The 27,831-nt window shown below is 41.4% G+C and overlaps 1 protein-coding gene across 1 annotated transcript in view; it reads left to right on the plus strand.

Annotated features, from left to right (window-relative positions):
• Window positions 1-27,831, plus strand: part of LOC136882349 (lysosomal alpha-mannosidase-like) — a 375,461-nt gene that overhangs the window by 19,641 nt on the left and 327,989 nt on the right. Inside the window, exons 5-7 of the mRNA XM_068229321.1 lie at window positions 152-360; window positions 6,799-6,935; window positions 19,214-19,347. Coding sequence (XP_068085422.1) covers window positions 152-360; window positions 6,799-6,935; window positions 19,214-19,347 — 480 coding nt within the window. The remainder of the gene's footprint in view (window positions 1-151; window positions 361-6,798; window positions 6,936-19,213; window positions 19,348-27,831) is intronic.

Genomic DNA, 27,831 nt, shown 5'->3' on the forward strand with positions numbered 1-27,831 from the left:
AAAACTTAGGGGTTCTGACAGTTCAGATCGGTAGTATTTATGCAAACCTTTCTGCAGAACTGTTGTGCGGTAAGACACTTGCGCCTTGGTTAAATACGTTTACATCATAACCTATTCGTAGCTAAAAACCCTTTCCCTACTTGTGACACAGGAAGCTGGACGAGATGTTCGGGAACTGTTCTCGGCCACGCGTGGCCTGGCAGATCGACCCTTTCGGACATTCTCGGGAGATGGCGTCCATCTTCAGTCAACTGGGCTTCGACGGGCTGTTCTTCGCCAGACTGGACTTCAAAGATAAGAAACGGAGGTTGAAAACCAGGACTTCTGAATTCATCTGGAAGGGCAGTCCTAATAACCTTGGTGAGTAAACAGTATACTTAGATGTTGACGAGTGGGTGAGGTGATATTCTAAAATAATTTGAAAACGTGTTTTATTCACGAGAGGAGTTTGACATTGTGAGAAACTCCACGAATCACTTGTTAGGGGAGTTAGGATTGAAATTTGAAACTTCTGCAGTTTTAATATGATTTTTAGCAAATTTAGTCATTGCATTTCGGTACCCATTTTACCAAATTAGAGGAGTGTACCCGTATTGGTTCAAATGTTATTTCCATCTTTTATACTTAAAATGTAATCCCGTAAAAAGTCCCTTGCGTAACAGTTTTTGTCTTATCAACCTGAAATGTTGTTGACCTGATGCATGTAGAAATACTATTGGATTTTTGTATCAGATGAATACTATTCTGTCCAGAAATGTTTAACTGGGTGAGTTGGCCGGGCGGTTATAGGTGCGCAGCTGTGAGCTTGCATCTGGGAGACAGTGGGTTCGAACCCCACTGCCGGCAGCGCTGAAGATGGTTTTCTGTTGTTTTCCCATTTTCACACCAGGCAAATGCCGGGGATATACTTTAATTAATGCCATTGCCGCTTACTTCCCATTCCTAGGCCTTTCCTGTCCCATCGTCGCAATAACACAAATAGCAAAAAACAAAAAAAAATGTTTAAAATTTTGTTTCTAAATTAAAAACCAACATTAATCCAACTATGACCTTAAAAATTCATATTAACATTTCAAGTATTTTTAAGTCCGCCTCTGTGATGTAGTGGTTTGTGTGATTAGCTGCCACCCCCGGAGGTCCTCGTTCGATTCCCGGCTCTGCCACGAAATTTGAAAAGTGGTACGAGGGCTGGAGCGGGGTCCACTCAGCCTCGGGAGGTCAACTGAGTAGAGGTGGGTTCGATTCCCACCTCACCCATCCTGGAAGTGGTTTTCCGTGGTTTCCCACTTCTCCTCCAGGCAAATGCCGGGATGGTACCTAACTTAAGGCCACGGCCGCTTCCTTCCCTCTTCCTTGTCTATCCCTTCCAATGTTACCATCACCGCACAAAATAGCCCTGTTGAGCATAGCAGGTGAGGCCGCCTGGGCGAGGTACTGGTCATTCTCGCCAGTTGTATCCCCGACCCAATGTCTCACGCTCCAGGACACTGCCCTTGAGGCGGTAGAGGTGGGATCCCTCGCTGAATCCGAGGAAAAAAAAAACAATCCTGGAGGGTAAACAGATTAAGAAGAAGAAGACGTATTTTAAAATCCATCACCCATTTAAATGCTTGTGCTTTTCAGAACAATTCACCAAGTTAAAAGTCAAATTCTGATAAGAATTGCATGGCTAGGAGCTTTTTGTTTTTCTTTCTTTCTTCCTTTATTAATCCGTTTATCCTCCAGGGTTAGTTTTTCCCTCGGACCTAATGAGATATTCCACCTCTACCGCCTTAAGGGCAGTGTTCTGGAGCCTGATACGTTGGGCTGTGGCCGTGGTCTTAAGTTAGATGTTAAACAATCCAAAGAAATGCAACTTGATTTGTTCTAGCTGATTTCCGACAAAGGGGAGTAGCGTTACGAAAATGTTGCAAAGTTTGGGCTGGGAAGACTCAAGAGAAAGGAGGTGAGCTGCTCGACTAAGGCGGTATGTTCCGAGCTGTCAGTGGAGAGATGGCGTGAAATGACATTAGTAGACGAATAAGTTTGAGTGGCGTCCTTAAAAGTAGGAAAGATCACAATATGAAGATTAAGTTGGAATTCAAGAGGACAAATTGGGGAAAATATTAATTTATAGGAAGGGGAGTTAGGGATTGGAATATATTACCAAGGGGGATGTTAAACAAATGTCTAAATTCTTTGAAATTATTTAAGAAAAGACTAGGTAAACCACAGAAATGGAATCTGCCACCTGGACGACTGTCCTAATTGCAGATCAGTGGTAATTGATTGATTGATTGATTGATTGATTGATTGATGACGGTCCTGAGCAGTTTGGTGGGGAAGGCAAGGAGAGACGGAGTAAGAAATGTTGAGGACAGAAAAGAAATAGGGGTATAAAACTGATTGATAAGATGGAGATTGTTTGGAGATGTTATAAGTATGGTGGATGGAAGGATACCAAAACGAGATAGAAGGAAAGAGGGCAACAGGGACTCCCAGAGCAAGATGGATGTACTCTGTCAAGAACAGTATAAGGTCCGCCTCTGTGGTGTAGTGGTTAGTGTGATTAGCTTTTTCTCCAATGAGATCATCAAAGAAGGATCTTTTCTCCAAAGGGGACCCAAAGAGATGGTTGTAGCAAAAACCTATGAAAACGTGTTTCCTCCTGCTATTTTTAGCTATTTTTACCCAATTCTTTTCATGAATTCCTGATTCCCATAGCTCTACCTGGTTACATATTTTATGTTTTATAAACACTGATATACCTCCAGACTTCTTCTTTGCTTCGTTTTACTTCAGATTTTATAGCCCAGTATTTGCAACTCATATCCATCAGCCATCCGCACTCCATTCATCCCCGTAATCTCATTATCCTGAATTAAATCGCTGACCTCATCTTTTCCCACTTTACTCAATATACCCTCTCTATGCCGGGAGGCATAGCATATTATTATTATTATTATTAACTTAGTAATGTATTTAAATTTGCTCTCAATTCTATAAATTTTTTGTTTGGTTTTAACTATTTTAAATATGTCATAACTTTATGTATGGTTTTGATTAGTATGTGGTTAAGTGGAAGAGAGGGCCTCGAGCCCTAACTTCGCCACTGAAAAGGCATTAATAAATAAATAAATAAATAAATAAATAAATAAATAAATAAATAAATAAATAAATAAATAAATAAATAAATAAATAAATAAATAAATAAATAAATAAATAAATAAATAAATAAATAAATAAATAAATAAATAAATAAATAAATAAATAAATAAATAAATAAATAAATAAATAAATAAATAAATAAATAAATAAATAAATAAATAAATAAATAAATAAATAAATAAATAAATAAATAAATAAATAAATAAATAAATAAATAAATAAATAAATAAATAAATAAATAAATAAATAAATAAATAAATAAATAAATAAATAAATAAATAAATAAATAAATAAATAAATAAATAAATAAATAAATAAATAAATAAATAAATAAATAAATAAATAAATAAATAAATAAATAAATAAATAAATAAATAAATAAATAAATAAATAAATAAATAAATAAATAAATAAATAAATAAATAAATAAATAAATAAATAAATAAATAAATAAATAAATAAATAAATAAATAAATAAATAAATAAATAAATAAATAAATAAATAAATAAATAAATAAATAAATAAATAAATAAATAAATAAATAAATAAATAAATAAATAAATAAATAAATAAATAAATAAATAAATAAATAAATAAATAAATAAATAAATAAATAAATAAATAAATAAATAAATAAATAAATAAATAAATAAATAAATAAATAAATAAATAAATAAATAAATAAATAAATAAATAAATAAATAAATAAATAAATAAATAAATAAATAAATAAATAAATAAATAAATAAATAAATAAATAAATAAATAAATAAATAAATAAATAAATAAATAAATAAATAAATAAATAAATAAATAAATAAATAAATAAATAAATAAATAAATAAATAAATAAATAAATAAATAAATAAATAAATAAATAAATAAATAAATAAATAAATAAATAAATAAATAAATAAATAAATAAATAAATAAATAAATAAATAAATAAATAAATAAATAAATAAATAAATAAATAAATAAATAAATAAATAAATAAATAAATAAATAAATAAATAAATAAATAAATAAATAAATAAATAAATAAATAAATAAATAAATAAATAAATAAATAAATAAATAAATAAATAAATAAATAAATAAATAAATAAATAAATAAATAAATAAATAAATAAATAAATAAATAAATAAATAAAGTTGTTCGCCTTCCACCATACCATTGCCATTTTAACGCCATAGAACTTATTTGTGCCTAAGTGAAGGAATATGCAGCTGCGAATAACCGACGCTTGACAGCTCCGGAAATTGAAAGACTTTTTTGAGAAGCCGTAGGTCGTGTAAGTGAGGAAGACTGAAACAAGGTTGTGAGACACAGTCCGAGATAACTGAAGCTTGGGAGAGGGAAAGGTTCACAGACGATTATGTTGTCGATGGTGACTCAGAAATGAGTGATGTATTCCCTTTGTAGGATTGTTTCCTTCCTTAGGAGAAATTTAATCTATCAGTAACACGAGCGCTTCTGGATGGTGAGTAGAAATTTCATCTTATTTTCTTGCGTTTTGTCTGTTCGAGCATTGTTCTATTTTTATCTTATAGCCTTATCCGAAATGTGTTATGTGTTATTGTTCATCTTATGATAGTTCTGCATGTCACTACGAAGAATAATTGAATCTGGACTTACAGCCTGGGATAATAAAGTTTCGTGAATGAAGTCAGAACGGTCGATCCGGCAACACTGGCGACACGCAACGCTGCACCTGCGTAGCAGCAGGTTTTGACCACCTGCTCCCAACGTTGTTCATTTGAGCATCGTATGAGTGCCGTTTGACACAGTGCGTGTTTAGTGCGTTGGTTCTGAACTGCGAACAGCAACATGAACGACCAAAAGTTAGGGAAGAGGAAAACGTGTTCTCTTCCTGTGCCACATCACTTGACTGACTATTAGAAGCAGGAACATTTAGAGACTTCACAGGATTTTGTCTAAACAGCGAATGTGACACCAGATTTCTTGAACTGTATTGTCACTGAGGATGAAACCTGGTGTCTTAGGTACGACCCTGAAACGCATGGAATGGCGTTCTCCAGTATCCCCTCGTCGGAAAAAGGCCAGAGCCGAAAAGTCACGGATCAAAACGATGCTCATAACCTTTTTCGATAGTCAAGTCATTATCCACAAGGAATTTCAACCTGAGGGAACGACTTTGAATGCTGCACAGTACAGTGAAATTTTTACCCGTGTCATGAAACTTCTACGCAGGGTACGACCCCAGTACGCACAACAAGGTTCATGGTTTTTTGTCCATGACAACGCTCGCCCACACATAGCCAATATCGTCAAACAGTTCATGCCATAAAAGGGGGTGGTGCAACTTGAACATCCCCCATACTCGCCAGATCTCAATCCTCCAGACTTCTTCCTATTCCTACGACTCAAACTCGCTTTGAAAGGAAAGAGATTTGACGATATTCCTGGCATCCAACGAAACGTGACGAGGCTTTTGAACACCATCCCAAAGGAAACCTTCTTGCAAAGTTTCCAGGACATGTATCGCCGATCTCAGCAGTGCATAGTTATGGGAGGGGACTATTTCGAAGGGCAGTAAGGTCACTGTAGTGTATTGTTCATCTATGTTGATAGTACAGGACTATTCACCGAACTTTATTGCCAGAGGTTGTATATTCGAGTATATACATTTTCTTTCGTGTGGTGTGTAGTTTGTAGCTGTTTGTACTCGTAACAATTTGGCACCAGTGTCTGACTTCCGGTTAAATGTCAAGTCGAATCTCATAGAAACGGAACTATAGATTTCATTACTCATTTTATTATGATTCAAGTTAGTTAATTTCCTTAGACTACTATTTTACTATGTTTTTGTAACTGGATTAGATTAAGCTTGTTGTCGTGCACAAAATACATATTTTGAATTCTTAAATTTAATTAATAATTGTATAAGTATTCAAACAAGTTACTGTTTTAGCATGCTTTTAACTGCACAACTTATCTTAGTATCATTGTAAGCGCGTAGTGAAGAAGCAAAACGCAATTTATTACTATAGACTGATAATTATTATTAAAGCCCGAATGTTTTTTAAGTAACATGTCAGATTGCAAACTAATTTGGTTACTAGGAAGTGTCAGACCCGCTCTTCAATAATGTAGCAAGAGTATCATAAATTATAGGGGTTCCGATGGGCGTACCCCTAATATTTATGCAAACCCCATGGCACAATCGTTGTGAAGGTATACTATACTTGCTAATCGCTTCAGTAAGTTTGCATCCTAACCTATTAATGCATAAAAATCCGGGCTCTGCTTATTATACTTTACATTATGTATTTATCATACTGTATATTTTTTACATTTGCTAATTAAATATTCATGAACTTCATATGTCATCATTATGAGAACGTGGAGCATTTTATTCAGTGAACGGAACTTAGCTATGAAGCGTGGCTCATAGTTCACCACGCCAACGCCATCGTGAAACACTGTGTCGACATACTGCTTCGAAGCAATTCGCTGTGCCGTATGGAATGTTTCGCAAGAGTTAACAGTGTCACTTCGCCCATCTCTACTAGCAGAGCAATTGAAGTTACGAGGTACAATCTGATGTGATGAGCTCCGGCTAGTTAATAACACTCTCACCCCTTCAGTTTTAAGGAGAGTAAAACAGGCCTTGGTGTGTTTCCAGGTGACAGGGCAAACCTCTTCACGTCCATACTTTACAAACTCTACAGCTCTCCTTCTGGCTTCTGTTTCGATGTGCTGTGTAATGATGAAACTATTAACGACAACAAGCGTAGTGGTGACTACAACGTGCCCGAGAAGGTGAGTAACTGGGTTGATATTATTGGTAATGAGGTCAATGAACTTCCAATGTTATAAGTTATATGTTAAGCGACAAATCAGAACATATACTTCTTCTTATGACATCGTCTCCCTCCGAAGGTTGCCGATCCAATTGATTATGATTACACGCAAAACAGCAGGACGGAAGATTTCTATCGACGTATGTCCATACCACCGCCGCCAGTCTTTCAGCCAGGAATTTCTCCGTCTTCCCACAGATCTTTTACCATCAATCTTCCCTTGAATGATCAGTCGGAGAAGTTCATATCGTTCACCTCTCATGATGTGCCCGAGGTAGCAAAGCTTACGCTCCTTGATGGTTATGAGAAGCTCTTCCTTCTTATTCAAGATGTTGAGGACTTCTGCATTTGTCTTCTTTTCTACTCAAGATATTCGGAGTATTCTTCTGTATAAGTACATTTCTAAAAGGTTCAATCCGCTTCTCCAATAAAGGGTTGAGCGTCCATTCTTCGAAACCATACAAAAAGACAGGAAAGACATAACAACGTAGCATTTGAACTCTGAGCTGGAGGTTGAGTTCTCGGCTGGTGAATAAGGTTCTCATGGTATTGGACATATTGTTTGCTTGTCCAATCCTGGATAAGATTTCACATTTTCAATCACAATGCTGGTTCACTAAAGTTTCAAGGTATTTGATGGAAGATACTTGTTGGAGGATGTTGTTGATGTAAAGGGAGGCCTGTTTTGGTGTTTTATAGAACTCTATTAGCTTGGTATTGTTAATATTCAAGGATAAACCGTACGTTTCACTGGTCTTCACGATGTTGTTTATAACGATTTGAAGATCACTACGGTTGCTGGCTAACACAATCGTGCCATCAGCAAATCGGATATTATTAATGACATAGCCATTGATCTTGATACCTAGATTAACATCTTCCATAGCCTCTCTGAACACAGCTTCAGAGTAGATGTTGAAAAGGAGTGGGGACAGGACACATCCCTGGCGGACACCTCTTCGTATAGTAGTTCCTTCTATTTTGACCTCTGCTGTTTGATTCCAGTACAGATGGGGAATGATACGAAGATCACCAACATCTACACCAGTAGATTTTAAAATCTCAATGAAATTATAACTGCACTTCTAGCTTGAAATGATCTGTTACAAGAGAACTATTCTTTCCCGAGGTTAAAGATCAACTTCAGAATAAAGTATTAGTGCCCAACTTTGTCCTAACGCAATTTCTATCGGGACGCGAAAAATGTAAATGTTATCTTGAGCGATTTAAAATCCAAATTCATCATCATCACCATCATCTGTTTACCATCCAGGTTCGGCTTTTCCCTCGGACTCAGCGAGGGATCCCACCTCTACCGCCTTAAGGGAAGTGTCCTGGAGCTTCAGACTCTTGGTCGGGGATACAACTGGGGAGTATGACCAGTACCTCGCCCAGGCGGCTTCACCTGCTATGCTGAACAGGGGCCTTGTGGAGGGATAGGAAGATTGGAAGGGATAGGCAAGGAATAGGGAAGGAAGCGGCCGTGGCCTTAAGTTAGGTACCATCGCGGCATTCGCCTGGAGGTGAAGTGCGAAACCACGGAAAACCACTTCGAGGATGGCTGAGGTGGGAATCGAACCAACCTCTACTCAGTTGACCTCCCGAGGCTGAGTGGACACCGTTCCAGCCCTCGTACCACTTTTCAAACTTCGTGGCATCGAACCCGGGCCTCCGGGGGTGGCAGCTAATCACACTAACCACCACACCACAGAGGCGGAGTCAACGACGTATTTAGGATAAACCGGCGTAGAGTGATGACTGTATTTAAGGCAGGTAATGTCGGACGACAGTTGCGTTTGACGTGTTCCCAACAACTACCCCGCCCTTACACTTCCATTTATCAGCGCGAATGGACTTTCTTAGCTCCCTTACCTTTCGACACTTATTACCCAGTATTTGAATTCCAAAGCCGAAAAGTGATGTGTGGTATCGGTATACGGCACTGCGTTATGGAAGGTGCACGCCAGAGTTCGAATCCCAGTACGGCGGAACATTTTTTCTAAATAGGAAGTAACTGATTCTTATTTAAATCAATAATTAATTCCGTATACATTTGTACTACATTGCGCCTAATAAGTCAAGTTTCTCGTACGTACACTTGAGTGAACGGATCTTCTTATCTCTTTTCTCTTCAGAACTTCATTACCCACTATCTCAGTGACAACGCTCGACAGTGATGTATGGTCTAGGGGTAGCGGACTGGAGTATGGATGCGAAGCACTGGAGTTCGAATCCCTGTAGGGAGGACAATTTTTACTGAATAGTAAATGTATATAACTTTCAGTAATAGAGTACCAAGTGAGTGAAAGATGCAGAGCATCCAATAGGAAGAGCTGAATAGAAGGTGTCATGGCGACGACATGGATGGCTTCGGGAACTTGAAGCAAATGTCTGAAATATGGCGGTTGACAAAATATGAACACTAAGGAATTCTGAAAAACGACAATGCCAAGGAAATAGTTGAGAAGAAATACGATATGAGTAGGGGAAGTCGTTCAAGGGTTGAACTGAAAATAGGGGTAGCGCCTGTGTGGTAGGCAACCCGCACAGCAGAGTTCAAGGACCTTTTTTTAAAAAAAACAAACCGACATAGAGTCCCCCCTGTATTTTAGACAGCTGGGGTAATGGCTCCGGTCGACCGCTGCCTCGACGTGTTCCCAAGCCACTAACCCGCCCTTGGCCCTACATTTATCAGCAGACCAGAAATCCAAGATTTTTTTCTGGACACTGATTGGTTCTAAGCGATCACGTGCTCACGCATGCGCGCAGGAGTATATTGGGACTTAGCGTTTTTAACACCTTCTGCTCAGCTGTTCCTTTGGGTGCTTTGAATTTTTCACTTCCTTGGTACTCAATTCCTGGAAGTTATATTAATCTACTAGTCAGTAAAAATTATCCGCTCAGCTGGGATTTGAACTCCACTGCTCACCTTTCTTACTCCAGTGCGTTACCCCCAGACCATACAGCACAGTCGGACGTTGTCATTGAGATACTGGGTAATGAAGTTCTAAAGAGAAAGACGGTAAAAAGCTCCATACTCGTAAGTGTAAGTACCATGAGCGGATAGTGTGATTAGCTGCCACCCCCGGAGGCCCGGGTTCGATTACTGGCTCAGCCACGAACTTTGAAAAGTTGTACGAGGGCTGGAACGGCGTACACTCACCCTCGGGAGGTCATCATCATCATCATCTGTTTACCCTCCAGGTTCGGTTTTTCCCTCGGACTTAGCGAGGGATCACACCTCTACCGCCTCAAGGGCAGTGTCCTGGAGCTTCAGACTCTTGGTCGGGGGATACAACTGGGGAGTATGACCAGTACCTCGCCCAGGCGGCCTCACCTGCTATGCTGAACAGGGGCCTTGTGGAGGGATGGGAAGATTGGAAGGGATAGGCAAGGAAGAGGGAAGGAAGCGGCCGTGGCCTTAAGTTAGGTACCATCCCGGCATTCGCCTGGAGGAGAAGTGGGAAACCACGGAAAACCACTTCCAGGATGGCTGAGGTGGGAATCGAACCCACCTCTACTCAGTTGACCTCCCGAGGCTGAGTGGACCCCGTTCCAGCCCTCGTACCACTTTTCAAATTTCGTGGCAGAGCCGGGAATCGAACCCGGGCCTCCGGGGGTGGCAGCTAATCACGCTAACCACTACACCACAGAGGCGGACCCTCGGGAGGTCAACTGAATAAAGGTGGGTTCGATTCCCACCTCAGCCATCCTGGAAGTGGTTTTCCGTGGTTTCCCACTTCTCCTCCAGGCAAATGCCGGGATGGTACCTAACTTACGGCCACGGCTGGTTCCTTCCCTCTTCCTTGTCTCTCCATTCCAATCTTCCCATCCCCCACGAAGGCCCCTGTTCAGCATAACAGGTGAGGCCGCCTGGCAGAAGTACTGCTCCTCCTCCCTAGTTGTATTCCTCGACCCAATGTCTGAATCTTTAGGACACTGCACTTGAGGCGGTAGAGGTGGGAACCCTCGCTGTGTGCGAGGGAAAATCCAACCCTGGAGGGTAAGCAGATTAAGACAGAAAGAAAGAAAGAAAGAAAGAAAGAAAGAAAGAAAGAAGGAAGGAAGTAGGCAACTCCGTACAGTAGCATTCAACGACGTATTTAGGATAAACCGGCGTAGAGTGCTGACTGTATTTAAGTCAGGTAATGTCGGATGACAGTTGTATTTGACGTGTTCCCAACAACTACCCCACCCTTGTACTTCCACTTATCAGCGCGAATGGACTTTCTTAGCTCCCTTACCTTTCGACACTTATTACCCAGTATTTGAATTCCAAAGCCCAACAGTGATGTGTGGTGTCGGTATACCGCACTGCGTTATGGAAGGTGAACGCCAGAGTTCGAAGCCCAGTACGGCGGAATATTTTTTCTAAATAGGAAGTAACTGATTCTTATTTAAATCAATAATTAATTCCGTGTACATTTTTACTACATTGCGCCTAATAAATCAAGTTTCTCGTACGTACACTTGAGTGAACGGATCTTCTTATCTCTTTTCTCTTCAGAACTTCATTACCCACTATCGCACTGACAGCGTTCGACAGTGATGTATGGTCTAGGGGTAACGGACTGGAGAATGGATGCGGAGCACTGGAGTTCGAATCCCTGTAGGGATGACAATTTTTACTGAATAGTAAATGCATATAACTTTCAGTAATAGAGTATCAAGGAAGTAAAAGATGCAGAGCATCCAATAGGAAGAGCTGAATAGAAGGTGTCATGGCGACGACATGGATGGCTTCGGGAACTTGAAGCAAATGTCTGAAATATGGCGGTTGACAAAATATGAACACTAAGGAATTCTGAAAAACGACAATGCCAAGGAAATAGTTGAGAAGAAATACGATATGAGTAGGGGAAGTCGTTGAAGGGTTGAATTGAAAATAGGGGAAGCGCCTGTGTGGTGGGCAACCTGCACAGCAGGGTTCAATGACCTCTTTTTTTTAACAAACCGACATAGAGTCCCCCCTGTATTTTAGACAGCTGGGGTAATGGCTCCGGTCCCCCTCGCTGGTCGGTCGACCGCTGCCTCGACGTGTTCCCAAGCCACTAACCCGCCCTTGGCCCTACATTTATCAGCAGACCAGAAATCCAAGATTTTTTCCTGGACACTGATTGGTTCTAAGCGATCACGTGCTCACGCATGCGCACAGGAGTATATTGGGACTTAGCATTTTTAACAACTTCTGCTCAGCTGTTCCCTTGGATGCTTTGAATTTTTTTACTTTCTTGGTACTCAATTCCAGGAAATTATATTAATCTACTATTCAGTAAAAATTATCCGCTCTGCTGGGATTTGAACTCCACTGTTCACCTTTCTTACTCCGGTGCGTTACCCCCCGACTACACAGCACAGTGGGACGTTGTCATTGAGATACTGGGTAATGAAGTTCTAAAGAGAAAGACGGTAAAAAGCTCCATACTCGTAAGTGTAAGTACCATGAGCGGATAGTGTGATTAGCTGCCACCCCCGGAGGCCCGGGTTCGATTACTGGCTCAGCCACGAACTTTGAAAAGTGGTACGAGGGCTGGAACGGCGTACACTCACCCTCGGGAGGTCATCATCATCATCTGTTTACCCTCCAGGTTCGGTTTTTCCCTCGGACTTAGCGAGGGATCACACCTCTACCGCCTCAAGGGCAGTGTCCTGGAGCTTCAGACTCTTGTTTGGGGGATACAACTGGGGAGTATGACCAGTACCTCGCCCAGGCGGCCTCACCTGCTATGCTGAACAGGGGCCTTGTGGAGGGATGGGAAGATTGGAAGGGATAGGCAAGGAAGAGGGAAGGAAGCGGCCGTGGCCTTAAGTTAGGTACCATCCCGGCATTCGCCTGGAGGAGAAGTGGGAAACCACGGAAAACCACTTCCAGGATGGCTGAGGTGGGAATCGAACCCACCTCTACTCAGTTGACCTCGCGAGGCTGAGTGGACCCCGTTCCAGCCCTCGTACCACTTTTCAAATTTCGTGGCAGAGCCGGGAATCGAACCCGGGCCTCCGGGGGTGGCAGCTAATCACGCTAACCACTACACCACAGAGGCGGACCCTCGGGAGGTCAACTGAATAAAGGTGGGTTCGATTCCCACCTCAGCCATCCTGGAAGTGGTTTTCCGTGGTTTCCCACTTCTCCTCCAGGCAAATGCCGGGATGGTACCTAACTTACGGCCACGGCTGGTTCCTTCCCTCTTCCTTGTCTCTCCATTCCAATCTTCCCATCCCCCACGAAGGCCCCTGTTCAGCATAACAGGTGAGGCCGCCTGGCAGAAGTACTGCTCCTCCTCCCCAGTTGTATTCCTCGACCCAAAGTCTGAATCTTTAGGACACTACACTTTAGGCGGTAGAGGTGGGAACCCTCGTTGAGTGCGAGGGAAAATCCAACCCTGGAGGGTAAGCAGATTAAGAAAGAAAGAAAGAAAGAAAGAAAGAAAGAAAGAAAGAAAGAAAGAAAGAAAGAAAGAAGGAAGTAGGCAACTCCGTACAGTAGCATTCAACGACGTATTTAGGATAAACGGCGTAGAGTGCTGACTGTATTTAAGTCAGGTAATATCGGACGACAGTTGTATTTGACGTGTTCCCAACAACTACCCCACCCTTATACTTCCACTTACCAGCGCGAATGGACTTTCTTAGCTCCCTTACCTTTCGATACTTATTACCCAGTATTTGAATTCCAAAGCCCAACAGTGATGTGTGGTGTCGGTATACGGCACTGCGTTATGGAAGGTGCACGCCAGAGTTCGAAGCCCAGTACGGCGAAATATTTTTTCTAAATAGGAAGTAACTGATTCTTATTTAAATAATTAATTCCGTGTACATTTGTACTACATTGCGCCTAATAAGTCATACTCTTCGTACGTACACTTGAGTGAATGGATCTTCTTCTCTCTTCGCTCTTCAGGACTTCATTACCCAGTGTCTCAGTGACAACGCTCGACAGTGATGTATGGTCTAGGGGTAACGGACTGGAGTATGGATGCGGAGCACTGGAGTTCGAATCCCTGTAGGGTGGACAATTTTTACTGAATAGTAAATGCATATAACTTTCAGTAATAGAGTACCAAGGGAGTGAAAGATGCAGAGCATCCAATAGGAAGAGCTGAATAGAAGGTGTCATGGCGACGACATGGATGGCTTCGGGAACTTGAAGCAAATATCTGAAATATGGCGGATGACAAAATATGAACTAAGGAATTCTGCAAAACGACAATGCCAAGGAAATAGTTGAGAAGAAATACGGTATGAGTAGGGGAAGTCGTTCAAGGGTTGAATTGAAAATAGGGGAAGCGCCTGTGTGGTGGGCAACCTGCACAGCAGGGTTCAATGACCTCTTTTCTTTAACAAACCGACATAGAGTCCCCCCTGTATTTTAGACAGCTGGGGTAATGGCTCCGGTCCCCCTCGCTGGTCGGTCGACCGCTGCCTTGACGTGTTCCCAAGCCACTAACCCGCCCTTGGCCCTACATTTATCAGCAGACCAGAAATCCAAGATTTTTTTCTGGACACTGATTGGTTCTAAGCGATCACGTGCTCACGCATGCGCACATGAGTATATTGGGACTTAGCGTTATTAACACCTTCTACTCAGCTGTTCCCTTGGATGCTTTGAATTTTTCACTTTCATGGTACTCAATTCCTGGAAATTATATTAATCTACTATTCAGTAAAAATTATCTGCTCAGCTGTGATTTGAACTCCACTGCTCACCTTCCTTACTCCAGTACGTTACCCCCAGACCATACAGCACAGTCGGACGTTGTCATTGAGATACTGGGTAATGAAGTTCTAAAGAGAAAGGCTGTGAAAAGATCCATCACTCAAGTGTAAGTACCACGAATTTGATTTATTAGGCACGATGGAGTTAAAAATATATACGTAATGAATTGCTGACTTAAATAGGAATGAGTTATTTACTATTCAGAAAAAAATTCTGTCGTATTCGGATTTGAACTCCAGAGTTCAGCTTTCATAATACAGGGAGTTACCCCAACACCACGCCTCACTGTCCAACATTCGCAGTGAGGTACTGGGGAATAAAGTTCAAAAGAGAAGGGAGGAGTTTTAGGGCGGGCTAGTTGTTGAGGACACGTCAAACGCAATTGTCGTCCGACCCTACCTTTCTTAAATCCAAAATACATCGCTGAATCCTACTCTGCAGGGTTGCCTGGCTTACAGGCGCATAATTCACTTTCAGTCGAACCCTTGAAGGCAGTTCTTTAGTCACGTCGAACAACTTCCTAACCACTTAAAGGACTTCCATTCTTCAGACTTCTTTCTTCGTGTTCTCGCGTCCGTAATATTTGAGTCTTGCGTTTCCAACTTTCTCCAGTCCTGCATATCGACATTATGACATCATCTATACCGCCCTTGCGACTAGCTTTCTATTGGCTGCTCTGCTCCACTCACTTCCTTGACATTCTCTTATAATATTCAGTAAAATTTCGCCACCTCACTGGGATTCGAACTCCGACACTCCGAATCCGTACTACGGCTCGTTACCGCGAGGCTATATATTTACGTAGCGCAATAGCATTGCGATCTTGGGTAATGAAATGCAATTGAGATTGGACCAAGTAAGAACCATTCACGCATGTACAACGGATTTGCTTTACAAGACACAATGCTGTAATAGTATGTTGTAGTGAATAATATGGGACTATTTCCAATACACCAAAAGTAGATTTGCAAATTGTGATTCGCTATCAGTATTTAATATACTGCAATTCTTCTTTTTATCCTTTCTCTCTTTCTTTCTTGATCTGCTTACCCTCCAGAGTTGGCTTTTCCCTTAAACTTAGTGAGGGATCCCACCTCTACCGCCTCAAGGGCAGTGTCCTGGAGCTTCAGACTCTGGGTCGGGTGATACAACTGGGGAGGATGACCAGTACCTCGCCCAGGCGACCTCGCCTGCTATGCTGAACAGGGGCCTTGCGGGGGGATGGGAAGTGGAATCCCTTCCAGCCTTCGTACCACTTTTCAAATTTCGTGGCAGAGCCGGGAATCGAACCCGGACCTCCGGGAGTGGCAGCTAATCACGCTAACCACTACACCACGGAGGCGGTTATTTATTTTCTTTCTTTCTTAATCCGTTTACATTCCAGGGTTGTTTCTTCCCTTGGACTCAGCGACGGGGAGGAGGACCAATACCTCGCCCCGGTGGCCTCACCTATTATGTGGGGGGTGGGAAGTTTCGAAGGTATAGACAAGAGAGTGTCAAGGAATCTTCCGTGGCTTTATGTTAGGAACCATCTCGACATTTGTCTGCAGGAAACGACGGAAAAGTATTTCGAGGATGGCTGAAGTGGGAATCGAACCCCCTCTACTCAGTTGACCTCCCTAGGCAGAGTGGATCCCGTTCTAGCATTCATACCACTTTTTAAAAGTAGAAAAAACATTAATTTCATTAATATATGTGTTCTATATTTTCTTATTATTTTATAATGAAAGGATCCCCACCCCCGGTGGGCAATTTTAGTGGGGATGAAACTTCGAGGTAAAATCGTCGTTGGGGAGGGGGGGACTCTCCCTTTCACTCTGCGATTTCTCATCCTTGTCTACCCCTACCGTTCTTACAGCCTACTCTTTCCCCGTAAAAAAAAATTGAACAAGTCCTGGATGTCCTATGATATGTTCTATCATTCTATCTCTTCTTCTGGGTTAATTTCACCAAATCGATTCAGTAACTCTTCTCTCGAGTTTCGATCTGTCCATCCCACTCTCAACATCTTCTGTAACGTCACATTTCAAAGGCTTCCCTTCTCTTTCTTTCCGAGCTTGTTATTTTCTATGTTTCTGCTCAACGTGAGCAAATTTCTTTTCTTAAGACAGGCCTTCTGTGGTGTAGTGGTTAGTGTGATTAGTTGCCACCCCTGGAGGCTCGGGTTCGATTCCATTTTTTGCTACGAAATCTGAAACGTGGTATGAGTGCTGGAACGGATTCCACTCAGCCTCGTGAGGTCAACAGACTAGAGGGAGTTTCAGTTCCCACCTCAGCTATACTCGAAGTGGTTTTCCGTGGTTTCCGACTTCTCTTCCAGGCAAATGTCGATATGGTACCTTACTTAATGCCACGGCCACTTCCTTCCCCCTTCCATGTCTATGCCTTCCAAACTTCCCATACTCTGCCGCCACAAGGCCCTTGTTCAGCACTAGTGGTGTGGCCATCTGGGCGAGGTACAGGTCCTCCTCCCCAGTTATATTTCCCCGACCCAAAGTCTCACGCTCCAGGGCACTGATCTTGAGGCGGTAGGCGTGGGATACCTCGCTGAGTTTAAGGGAAAACCAACCCTGTGAAATAAATGGATTGAGGAAGAAAAAGAAAGAAAGAAAGAAGGAAAGAAAAAAGAAAGAAAGAAGCAAAAGAAAACCACCTTCCTTTGCTTGTGCTAGTCTGCATTTCATGTCCTCTTCACTTCTCCCACCATTAGTTATACTACTACTCAATTAAGAATATTCAGGTATTTCGTTTAACCCTTCAACGGTCACATTTCTTCGTACCCTTTTTTGCACAGATGGTTGGTGGCTACTGTTGTAACTACAAAGACGCACACATAAATGCTCTCAGTTGTGTATACTGTTTTTATTTACAAATTAGATGCACATTTACACACACATTAATAAACAATCATTTTGAACAAAACACTTCTACGAAGAGGAAGAAGAAGACTGCTACATTAGTATGTCAACCCACTGCCAACACAACGAAATCACAACATGCGTTCACCCACTCGGCTAACGACTTCCACTACAAGTCTTGCTAACAACTCAACTCCAACTCTCAAGACTGCCTATTTTTATACATTGCCTGGCCAGGTTTCTAGAAAAGTATGACACAACATGTTTTCTCGAATCTTCTCGAATCTCCAATAGCCTATGTACAAAAGAATGTAATTTTATATACAATTCTAGTGACAATATTGCATTGGATTTATACATCATATTTACAGGTAATAATAAATTACATACTATTAATTACGTGTTCGTACATTAAATAAACTCATATTAATATCCATACAGTAGATGTTTCATGACATAACCTCACAAATAATACAAAAATAATTAGAACATGATTTATACCAATTAAAGTCCGTACAGAACTACGAAAATAATAATAATAATAATAATAATAATAATAATAATAATAATAATAATAATAATAATAATAATAATAATAATAATACGAGACGTAAACAACTTCATAGCCACACCTCACAAACAACAATAATAATAAAAACCATAATAATAATCGTAATAATAATAATTGAGCTCGATATTTTTATTATTTGTCCATGGGTTAGAGAATTGTTTCCAAGTTGTACTAGTCCATTACACTTGCATCACTACATATGTGGCCACTTAATCTACAAATATTTGGTCATCTTTCGCTTTCTGAACCTGCTTGAATAATAGTTAAATATTTAGCCATCCAATATGGGAACAACTGCGATAATAAGCAATCAAAACACACTGGTCTAATCAAAATTACTCCCATACCAACTGCACTAACACAATATCTTGCAGACTAGAGAGAAAAATTAAGTTGAGAGTACAGAGAAATAAGCGGTGGCTATATGTTTAGCCACTAACCCAGGAGCTCTCAGGATGCATGCACCAGTGCATTGCGCGGTGCACGGTGCAAAAGACGACTTTCGCTTGGTTGACCTGAGTGAAGACCCCCACTTCTCGATTTGGAGCAATAGCGCTGTGTCTCTCTCTCTTTTTCTGCGCCTGTCCCGCTCGCTCCGCCAGTCTCCCTCTTCCTCACTTGCTTCGTAGCGCTCCATATTTGAGCCGAGTTGAACCGATCTTAGCCGAGTCGCCCCGAGACGACGCGCTGGTTCGAGGCGAGCCGAGTGAGAACGATACACTGTGCACAGAACCTCTGCGCCTCAGTTTGCACGCGTGAGTTAGGGCGTTTGAGAGGCCCCGCACTAACATATGAGGGCTGTCATTTCCTTGTCTAGTATTTCCTGAATCATCCGAATTCGTTCGATTACACTCCATTACTCTTATTTTGGATTTATTTACTTCGATCTTATACTTCTTGTCGAAGGATGTGGCCATACCATTTTGCATTTCTTTCACATCTTCTTTGCAGACTCAGGTAAAATAGCAATCTCCTCGGCAAATCTCTGAATTTTGATTTCCTCTCCTGGGGTGGAGTTTCCCTTTTCAATCAGGTTAATAAACTGTTTGTAGAATAAGCTTAGTGTCTGAAGAGTGAAGTGGTTTTGTCTGCAGGTTCAGGACTTCATCAACTTCTGTGAGGAGCAAAGTCGGTACTACAGGACAGATAACATTCTAGTGACGATGGGCAACGACTTCAGCTACCAGGACGCCAGAAAGAACTTCAAGAACATGGATAAACTCATTAAGTAAGATTTTCAGTACTTACTTACTTACTTCAAATGTGAGAATCACACGGCGAGTTTACGAGTCTCCTGAAACTCTCAGGAAGGAAGAATATATATTTACAAAAACATACAAAAATTGAAAGCTAGACAGGCTGCCGGGATTGGTAAGATTTCTGGGGATCTACTAAAGTCAGGGATGTTCTTCGTATTATGTTAATCACGATGGTGCGATCCGATTGGCGGAAAATTGTTTTCTTTTCGAGAAAATGAGCTTCCTTTGTTACTTCCGGGAGCGCGTGCTGTGCGTCAGAGGAGGGAAGGGAAGGGAAGGGAGGGGAAGTGGGAAGTGGAAGACAGAAATAATGCTCAGTGCGAATTTCCTCGTTCGTTTTGCATAGTCGCTTCTTAGCCCCGGTCAGCAGTGTACAGTTTGTTCTGTACAAACTGATCCCCGTAGAAAGAGAAGATGAACTTGTACCAAGAATACAGGTAGCTTTTCAGGTTATTCACGACACGCCACACATCCTGAACAGAGCCTAAAGGTGACTGCTACAGCGTTGTAAACTGTTCATCGAAGTACTGTAATCAAACCATTGGGAGTATTGTTTCCTACGTTCAGTATTTCATTCCATTTACAAAGTTGTGAGTGAAGTGGGGTGGCAGTGCTGCATTTTCGAGCATGTTAAATAATAAAAAACGTTACTGCGACTAACAGACGAGAGGAGAAACGATCTGGTGCATTCCTTGACTGACAAGTGTGTCTTAATTACAGTACGTTCTTGTACTGTTTGTGTCTGCTTAATAAACGAACTGTGGATATTGCCTGTAAGAGTCAAGAGCTGATTCAAGAACGGGAAAAAATCCAAAGAAAAACAGCTCGATTTGTTCTGGGTGATTTCCGACAAAAGAGTAGCGTTACAAAAATGTTGCAAATTTTGGGTTGGGAAGAATTAAGAGAAAGAAGAAGAGCTGCTCGTCTAAGTGGTATGTTCCGAGCTGTCAGCGGAGAGATGGCGTGGAATGACATTAGTAGACGAATAGGTTTGAATGGCGTCTATACAAGTAGGAAAGATCACAATATGAAGATAAAGTTGGAATTCAAGAGGACAAACTGGGGCAAATATTCATTTATAGGAAGGGGAGTTAGGGATTGGAATAACTTACCAAGGGAGATGTTCAATAAATTTCCAATTTCTTTGAAATCATTTCCGAAAAGGCTAGGAAAGCAACAGATAGGGAATTTGCCACCTGGGCGACTGCCCTAAATGCAGATCAGTAGTGATTGATTGAACAATCCTGCGCGATTGAACGAGGGAACTTGCTCATAAACACGGAGCATTATCTCCGTCTCCATCATACAAACCACTTCCCCTCCCTTCTTTGAAGTACGGCTGGGGCGTGTGCCCTGGCGGCGAGTTACTCAATTTGAATCGCGCGACCGGAAGTAAAAATGTAACCTGATTTTCTCGAAAGAAAAAATTTTCTCCACCTGTCTGATTGCACCATCATTCTTTAACACAATACGAAGAGCATTCGTGACATTTTTTTTGTCGGTAGAATTCTGATACACTCTACAGTGCCATATCTGAAATATTTAATTACTGTTTGAATGAAGAAGCTATACTTATCTCCCAAAAATAAACATTAAAAAAAATCTGATTTTTAAGTTCCACATTTCGCTTTTTCAGAATTTCGGGGCATTGCGGGGAATTTTGGGTGGGAATTTAAAAATTCGGATTCAGTGACCCAAGAAGTATGGAATAAGCCAATTTCCAGAACTGCCATGAATTTTTCCAGGTAAAATTCCCCATTGTTTGGACTAAGATGATTACTGAAAAACCGGGCGAGTTGGCCGTGCGGTTAGGAGCGCGAGTCTCTGAGCTTGCATCCGGGAGATAGTGGGTTCGAATCCCACTGTCGGCAGCCCTAAAGATGGTTCTTCCTTGGTTTCCTATTTTTACACCAGGAAAATGCTGGGGCTGTATCTTAATTAAGGCCACGGCCGCTTCCTTCCAACACCTAGGCCTTTCCTATCTCATCGTCGCCTATGACCTATCTGTGTCGGTGCGACGTAAAGCCACTAACAGAAGAAAAAATTACTGAAAATTTGTGTTTTAATTAGAAATTAGATATTAGATAAGCTGTTCACTTATTGGACTAAATAGAATGAACATATCAGGTTAATATGAACTCTCTCTTTCTCGTTCCCCACTCATTTTACCGAGAGCCGACATAATGAATACCCGATTCCGAAATTTTACGCCTAATAGGCTAGAAGGCAAACTAACTGAAGCCAGTAACAACTATGGTCTACCCTGCACAACAGTTATATTATGAGTTTGCTTAAATATTAGGGGTACGGCGAATCAGAATCCCAATGTTACTCTTGCTACATTTCGGGAAATGAATTACGTAACACCTCCTAATAAACCTCTCCGTGTTATGTTAAGTCAATTTATAAGACCTACCGGTCACAAGTCTTTGACTGATTCTTTCGAGATTGGGGTTTTCCTCCCCAAATATTGTAAATTTTCTGAACTTATGAACTCTTCTAATCTAAATATCAGAGCTTCCAAGTTCTTAAGGCGAAACTTGTCTTTACTATGCAGTTTTTTTCTGTTGTTAGAAATATTAGTCCATAGGAAAAAAATCAGAGCTTTTCATTGATTTATTTATTTACGATTCTTTAAGTTTCGTTTATGCTTTGTCCAGCCTTTCATCTCTCAAGGTTCCTTCCCTCTCTGGGCCAAGGAAATACGTGGATCTATTATTATTATTATTATTATTATTATTATTATTATTATCTATATATTAAAAGAGTTTATAAAAAACTTTGGCAAGTCCGTCAGTTCGCAGATGACCGAAACGACAGCAAAAAGAAGAAGAAGAAGAAGAAGAAGAAGAAGATACATCTGCAGTATTTGGCCCCTGCAGATGATCTAGCTATTCTTCCTAACGACTGGGCTACTAATATCGTATGAAAAACTCAGAACATTATCATTCATCGATACGGCCATCTGCGGGCCACGTTTACACACTCTACCTGTCTACCTGCCCTTCTTTCACGCGGACTAGCGCCCTTTTCTTTGCTCTCTCGCCAAGGATACTTAAATATTTGGCTTCTCTTTTCCCGTTCTTCCGTCGTGATGTTCCGTGTCTTGGCCAGTGGTTTTTCGGGCGAATCCCTCACTCCTGTAAACTTCTTCCTAAATGTTATTGTTTCCTGTATCTGTTCCTCCTTCTGCTAGGACTTTGTGCATTTGTGCAAGCCAGCCAGTCTGTGTTCTTCACTTATCTTGTAGAAGGAGTATTCTGCTGGCCAGCCTCTCTTGATTTATCATTTGAATGCGTCCATGAAAGGTCAGTCTTCTTTTCCTCATCGTCGTCCTATTTTTTCAATGTTTTTATAGAGTTTATTATTATTCACTTTATTGGCCACTCTGGACCACCTGAGTCTGTTTGATTCTTCTTATCTGCCCAGCACTTCTTCATTCGTTCTAATCACAGTGTTATTAATTTGTCTGAAATTTCTACAGGCATTATTTACAACATTTCAGTTGGAAATTTGTGATTCTTGAGGTAATTTTATTCTTCTTCTCTGCATCTGTAATTTCGAGTCCAACTGTTTTGAGATCATCTTAAATTTCTTTGATCCAATACCCTCCTGACTTCTTCCCCAGATTTATCACCACTAGTTGTCGTAACATCCTGTTTTCTGGTAATCGTAGGACGTGAAATAAATAAATAAATAAATAAATAAATAAATAAATAAATAAATAAATAAATAAATAAATAAATAAATAAATAAATAAATAAATAAATAAATAAATAAATAAATAAATAAATAAATAAACAAGCCAACAAACAAGCAAATAAACAAATAAGTAAATAAATAAATAATAGATTGTTTCTTTTTCATCATGCTGGTAACTGGGTCAGTCTCTCGATAGACAGTTTCATTGGGAAGGATTCTCCAGACTCCTTCAACCTGGTATTTTTTATTTATACAAATTCTGATAATTCTTCCTTCAGGTTTGAGGAAGTGATCAGTTCTTCTTTCAATTTTAATTGGGAACAAGATTTCTCAAACGTTACGTCATCTGTGGAGCAGGACAGAACTTACTTAGTTGATGCTGATTTTTCTACTCCCAAAATCTGGGTACTGAAAAATTTCTTTAGTCCGTGATTTATTGGACCTGGTATTTATTTTCTAAGCAAACTGATGGTTCTTGACTGCTTTCTTGAATTGGAGTCGATCTTGAATAATTTCCTGTGGGATGCCAATTTCCTGAACGGATTCATAGTTCTTGAATTTCATTAAGAGAGCAAGAGCCTGTCATTCTTCATAAATAGAATGTGGCCATAAAACTTGAATCGCCTTTTCCTGATGGTGTCGCTGGTCTTTTCAGAACGCTGATAAAGCTCTAGAGACTTCCGTTTCATCCATATTCCCTCTGAGTAGACTGGACCGAAATTTTCCTCAATATTTTCCTCTCCTGTTTCTCTCCCATCTGCCTCGAATGATCAAGGTTTCTGAGGCGTATAAGTGCTTCAGGTTTGATAACTGAGTTGTAATGTCTTAATTTCCGTTCCTGGATATTTATTTTTCTTTATATCTGCTCCAGGTGTGTATAGGCCTTCTGTAATTTTGAGATCCACTCCTTATTTGCTTCACGGTTCAAGCCTGATGGCTGAATTACTTCTCCTAAGTACTTGAACTTATTCATTTAATTAATTTTGCCAAATTTAGTCTTTAGAGGTTTCCAGATCCTTCCACATTCTGAGTTTTTCATACGATATTATGTATGATTTTAGTCCATAGTTCCTAGCTTTTACTAGGTGAAATCGCAAGACTCTCTGTTCCATGATTGTCTCTTTATCCATATCTCTTCTTACCCAAATCCTTTCTCCTTTCAAGTTCTTCCCATTGAGGATAATTTTGTTCGCCTTCAAAGCAGAAATCAACTTAACCTTAATAGGTCTTTTCCCTTTGACTCTCCCCAGCCTATATGTTTCATCAATATCTTCTTCTTTACAATTTATCTTGATATGGTTATTTATAATATCCAACACTTTATTCGTTAGATCATTCGAATCCTCCTTTTCCTTCTCTGGAATGCCGTATATGAAAATATTTTTCCTCTTTGCGTCCTGGATAGTAATTTTCAGTTGCCACTTTAATTTATCAGTTTCTCCTTCAATCTCCTTCATATTCGACTTCAATAATTCTATTTCCCTAGAGTTTTCCACCACCTTTTCTGTCATAATTCTTCTCTCTTCTTTTATACAGTCTTTCATTTATGTCATGTCATTTCTCAGCTCGCGAATTAACTCCCTCGTTTGCTCAAACTGGCAAGCATCTCTGACTATTTCCCTAATCTTATCTATGTCCTCCCAGCTCAATGAACCCGTTGGTCCAGGGTTCATTTCTATGCCTCCTATTATCAGAAGAATTGCCACCACTGCTGCTACCATCATAGTTCCCTCAAGCCCAGATTTTCGTAAATGCACCTTATCACTTGGCGTACACACACACTTCACTCGCCCGTGCCATCGACCTCTGGCCGCGCGATATTGCTCTAAAGCAATATTCATACTTCTCACTCAGCACTCACTGCACAATACAACCTCTCGCTTCGCTAGCTCGATTACAACTGATCATACGATATTAGGAACCCAGTCTTAGCTGCAGTTTTATGAAGTGTTTCAAGAGCCTGAACTGCTTCTTGTCTGTCGTTAGAAGGAATAGCTAGATCATCTGCAAAGGCAGATTAATCTTCTTCTTCTTCTTCTTCTTCTTCTTCTTCTTCTTCTTCTTCTTCTTCTTCTTCTTCTTCTCCTTCTTGCTGTCGTTTCGGTCATCTGTTCCTTCCTCGCTGTAGTCCATGTTTTGCCAGCTTTTAGTTGCGAATTTTCTTAGAAACCACGATGCTCTTGGAGTTTCTTCTTGAGCGGAATACGTTTCTGGATATCCTCCTGTGTTATCCCCACTTCTTGCAAGTCTTTATCTACCTCCATGAACCACACCTCCTTGGCCTTTTGTTGAGAAAGTAATTACAGATCCTCTTGCTCAGCCTTATAGGATTCATACGGGAAACGTGGCTATAGAAAACAATAACTCTCCTCCTGCGAATGATGTCTGTGATCTTTTCTACATGTGTGTAGAGTTCATGATTATGTGGTCTACTAAATTCACTATTAACTTTGATTGGCCCTAGGATTTACCTTAATTTCTCGATCAGACCTCTCCTCAGGCATTCTGCAGAATATAAAGCCTCCGGTCGTATTACTGTACAATAATGTCGTATCTTGGCATTAATGGATATAGATTGCTTTCCGTAGACATTTTTGGTTAGTTGACGTGCCGTTTCCATTTTGCTGATCCGTGATGTAAAGGCTTCTTTATCAGAAGTTCTGGAATCTACCTACTCTTCAAGGTATTTGAATTTCCCCGTTCGTTTGATTTCCGCTTCTCCTATCTGTAGCAGTCTCGGTGCTGACTTAATATTTGTCAGAAATTCTGTTTTCTCGAATTTTCTTCTTCTTTCCGACGAGGCGAGGTCTGCTAAGGACCACGTGCCAATTTCAATTCAGTTCTTCATACTTTGTTGTTTTCTCTTCCGCTCCTTCCAATATTTCTTTCATCCTTTCACTATGCTGTTTCCTTCTGTCCTCGGACCACTTCGCACCAGGCTTCTTGTTCAATCTCCCTTGGAATCCTTCCATACTTACTGCCCTCTTTCTAAAAATTTCTCTGTCCAGAGTTTCTTCTTCTCTTATACACTGACTGACAGAGCATATGCAACACCAAGAAGGAGTGGTCAGAACTTTATGCCAATTGCAGGGTAGACTGACGTCACTGAGGTATGCTCATGATGTGAAATGCGCCGCTGTGCTGCGCACGTAGCGAACGATAAATGGGACACGGCGTTGGCGAATGGCCCACTTCGTACCGTGATTTCTCAGCCGACAGTCATTGTAGAACGTGTTGTCGTGTGCCACAGGACACGTGTATAGCTAAGAATGCCAGACCGCCGTCAAAGGAGGCATTTCCAGCAGACAGACGACTTTACGAGGGGTATGGTGATCGGGCTGAGAAGGGCAGGTTGGTCGCTTCGTCAAATCGCAGCCGATACCCATAGGGATGTGTCCACGGTGCAGCGTCTGTGGCGAAGATGGTTGGCGCAGGGACATGTGGCACGTGCGAGGGGTCCAGGCGCAGCCCGAGTGACGTCAGCACGCGAGGATCGGCGCATCCGCCCCCAAGCGGTGGCAGCCCCGCACGCCACGTCAACCGCCATTCTTCAGCATGTGCAAGACACCCTGGCTGTTCCAATATCGACCAGAACAATTTCCCGTCGATTGGTTGAAGGAGGCCTGCACTCCCGGCGGCCGCTCAGAAGACTACCATTGACTCCACAGCATAGACGTGCACGCCTGGCATGGTGCCGGGCTAGAGCGACTTGGATGAGGGAATGGCGGAACGTCGTGTTCTCCGATGAGTCACGCTTCTGTTCTGTCAGTGATAGTCACCGCAGACGAGTGTGGCGTCGGCGTGGAGAAAGGTCAAATCCGGCAGTAACTGTGGAGCGCCCTACCGCTAGACAACGCGGCATCATGGTTTGGGGCGCTATTGCGTATGATTCCACGTCACCTCTAGTGCGTATTCAAGGCACGTTAAATGCCCACCGCTACGTGCAGCATGTGCTGCGGCCGGTGGCACTCCCGTACCTTCAGGGGCTGCCCAATGCTCTGTTTCAGCAGGATAATGCCCGCCCACACACTGGTCGCATCTCCCAACAGGCTCTACGAGGTGTACAGATGCTTCCGTGGCCAGCGTCCTCTCCGGATCTCTCACCAATCGAACACGTGTGGGATCTCATTGGACGCCGTTTGCAAACTCTGCCCCAGCCTCGTACGGACGACCAACTGTGGCAAATGGTTGACAGAGAATGGAGAACCATCCCTCAGGACACCATCCGCACTCTTATTGACTCTGTACCTCGACGTGTTTCTGGGTGCATCGCCGCTCGCGGTGGTCCTACATCCTACTGAGTCGATGCCGTGCGCATTGTGTAACCTGCATATCGGTTTGAAATAAACATCAATTATTCGTCCGTGCCGTCTCTGTTTTTTTCCCCAACTTTCATCCCTTTCGAACCACTCCTCCTTGGTGTTGCATTTGCTCTGTCAGTCACTGTATTATTTCTTTCTACATATTACTTTACTTCTTGAATCCAGCTAGTTGTTGCCTTTTTTATTCCAAAGGTACTTGAAAATCCTTTTTCTTATTCTTCTTTTTGCGTTCCGACCTTCTAAGGACCACGTTACAATTTCATTTCTTCCTCCTTAGTGGTTCTTTCCTTTTCTTCCTGTATTCTTTCATTGTTTCACTGTGCTTCTTTTTCCTGTCTTCAGTCCCTGTTTTCTTTTCCTTCCTCCCTTGGAATCCTTCCATTTGTAAGACTTTCTTCCTAAAAATCCTTCTTGACTTCTTGAATCCAG

Source organism: Anabrus simplex, chromosome 10 (genome assembly GCF_040414725.1).
Source record: "Anabrus simplex isolate iqAnaSimp1 chromosome 10, ASM4041472v1, whole genome shotgun sequence".
Taxonomy (NCBI): domain Eukaryota; kingdom Metazoa; phylum Arthropoda; class Insecta; order Orthoptera; family Tettigoniidae; genus Anabrus; species Anabrus simplex.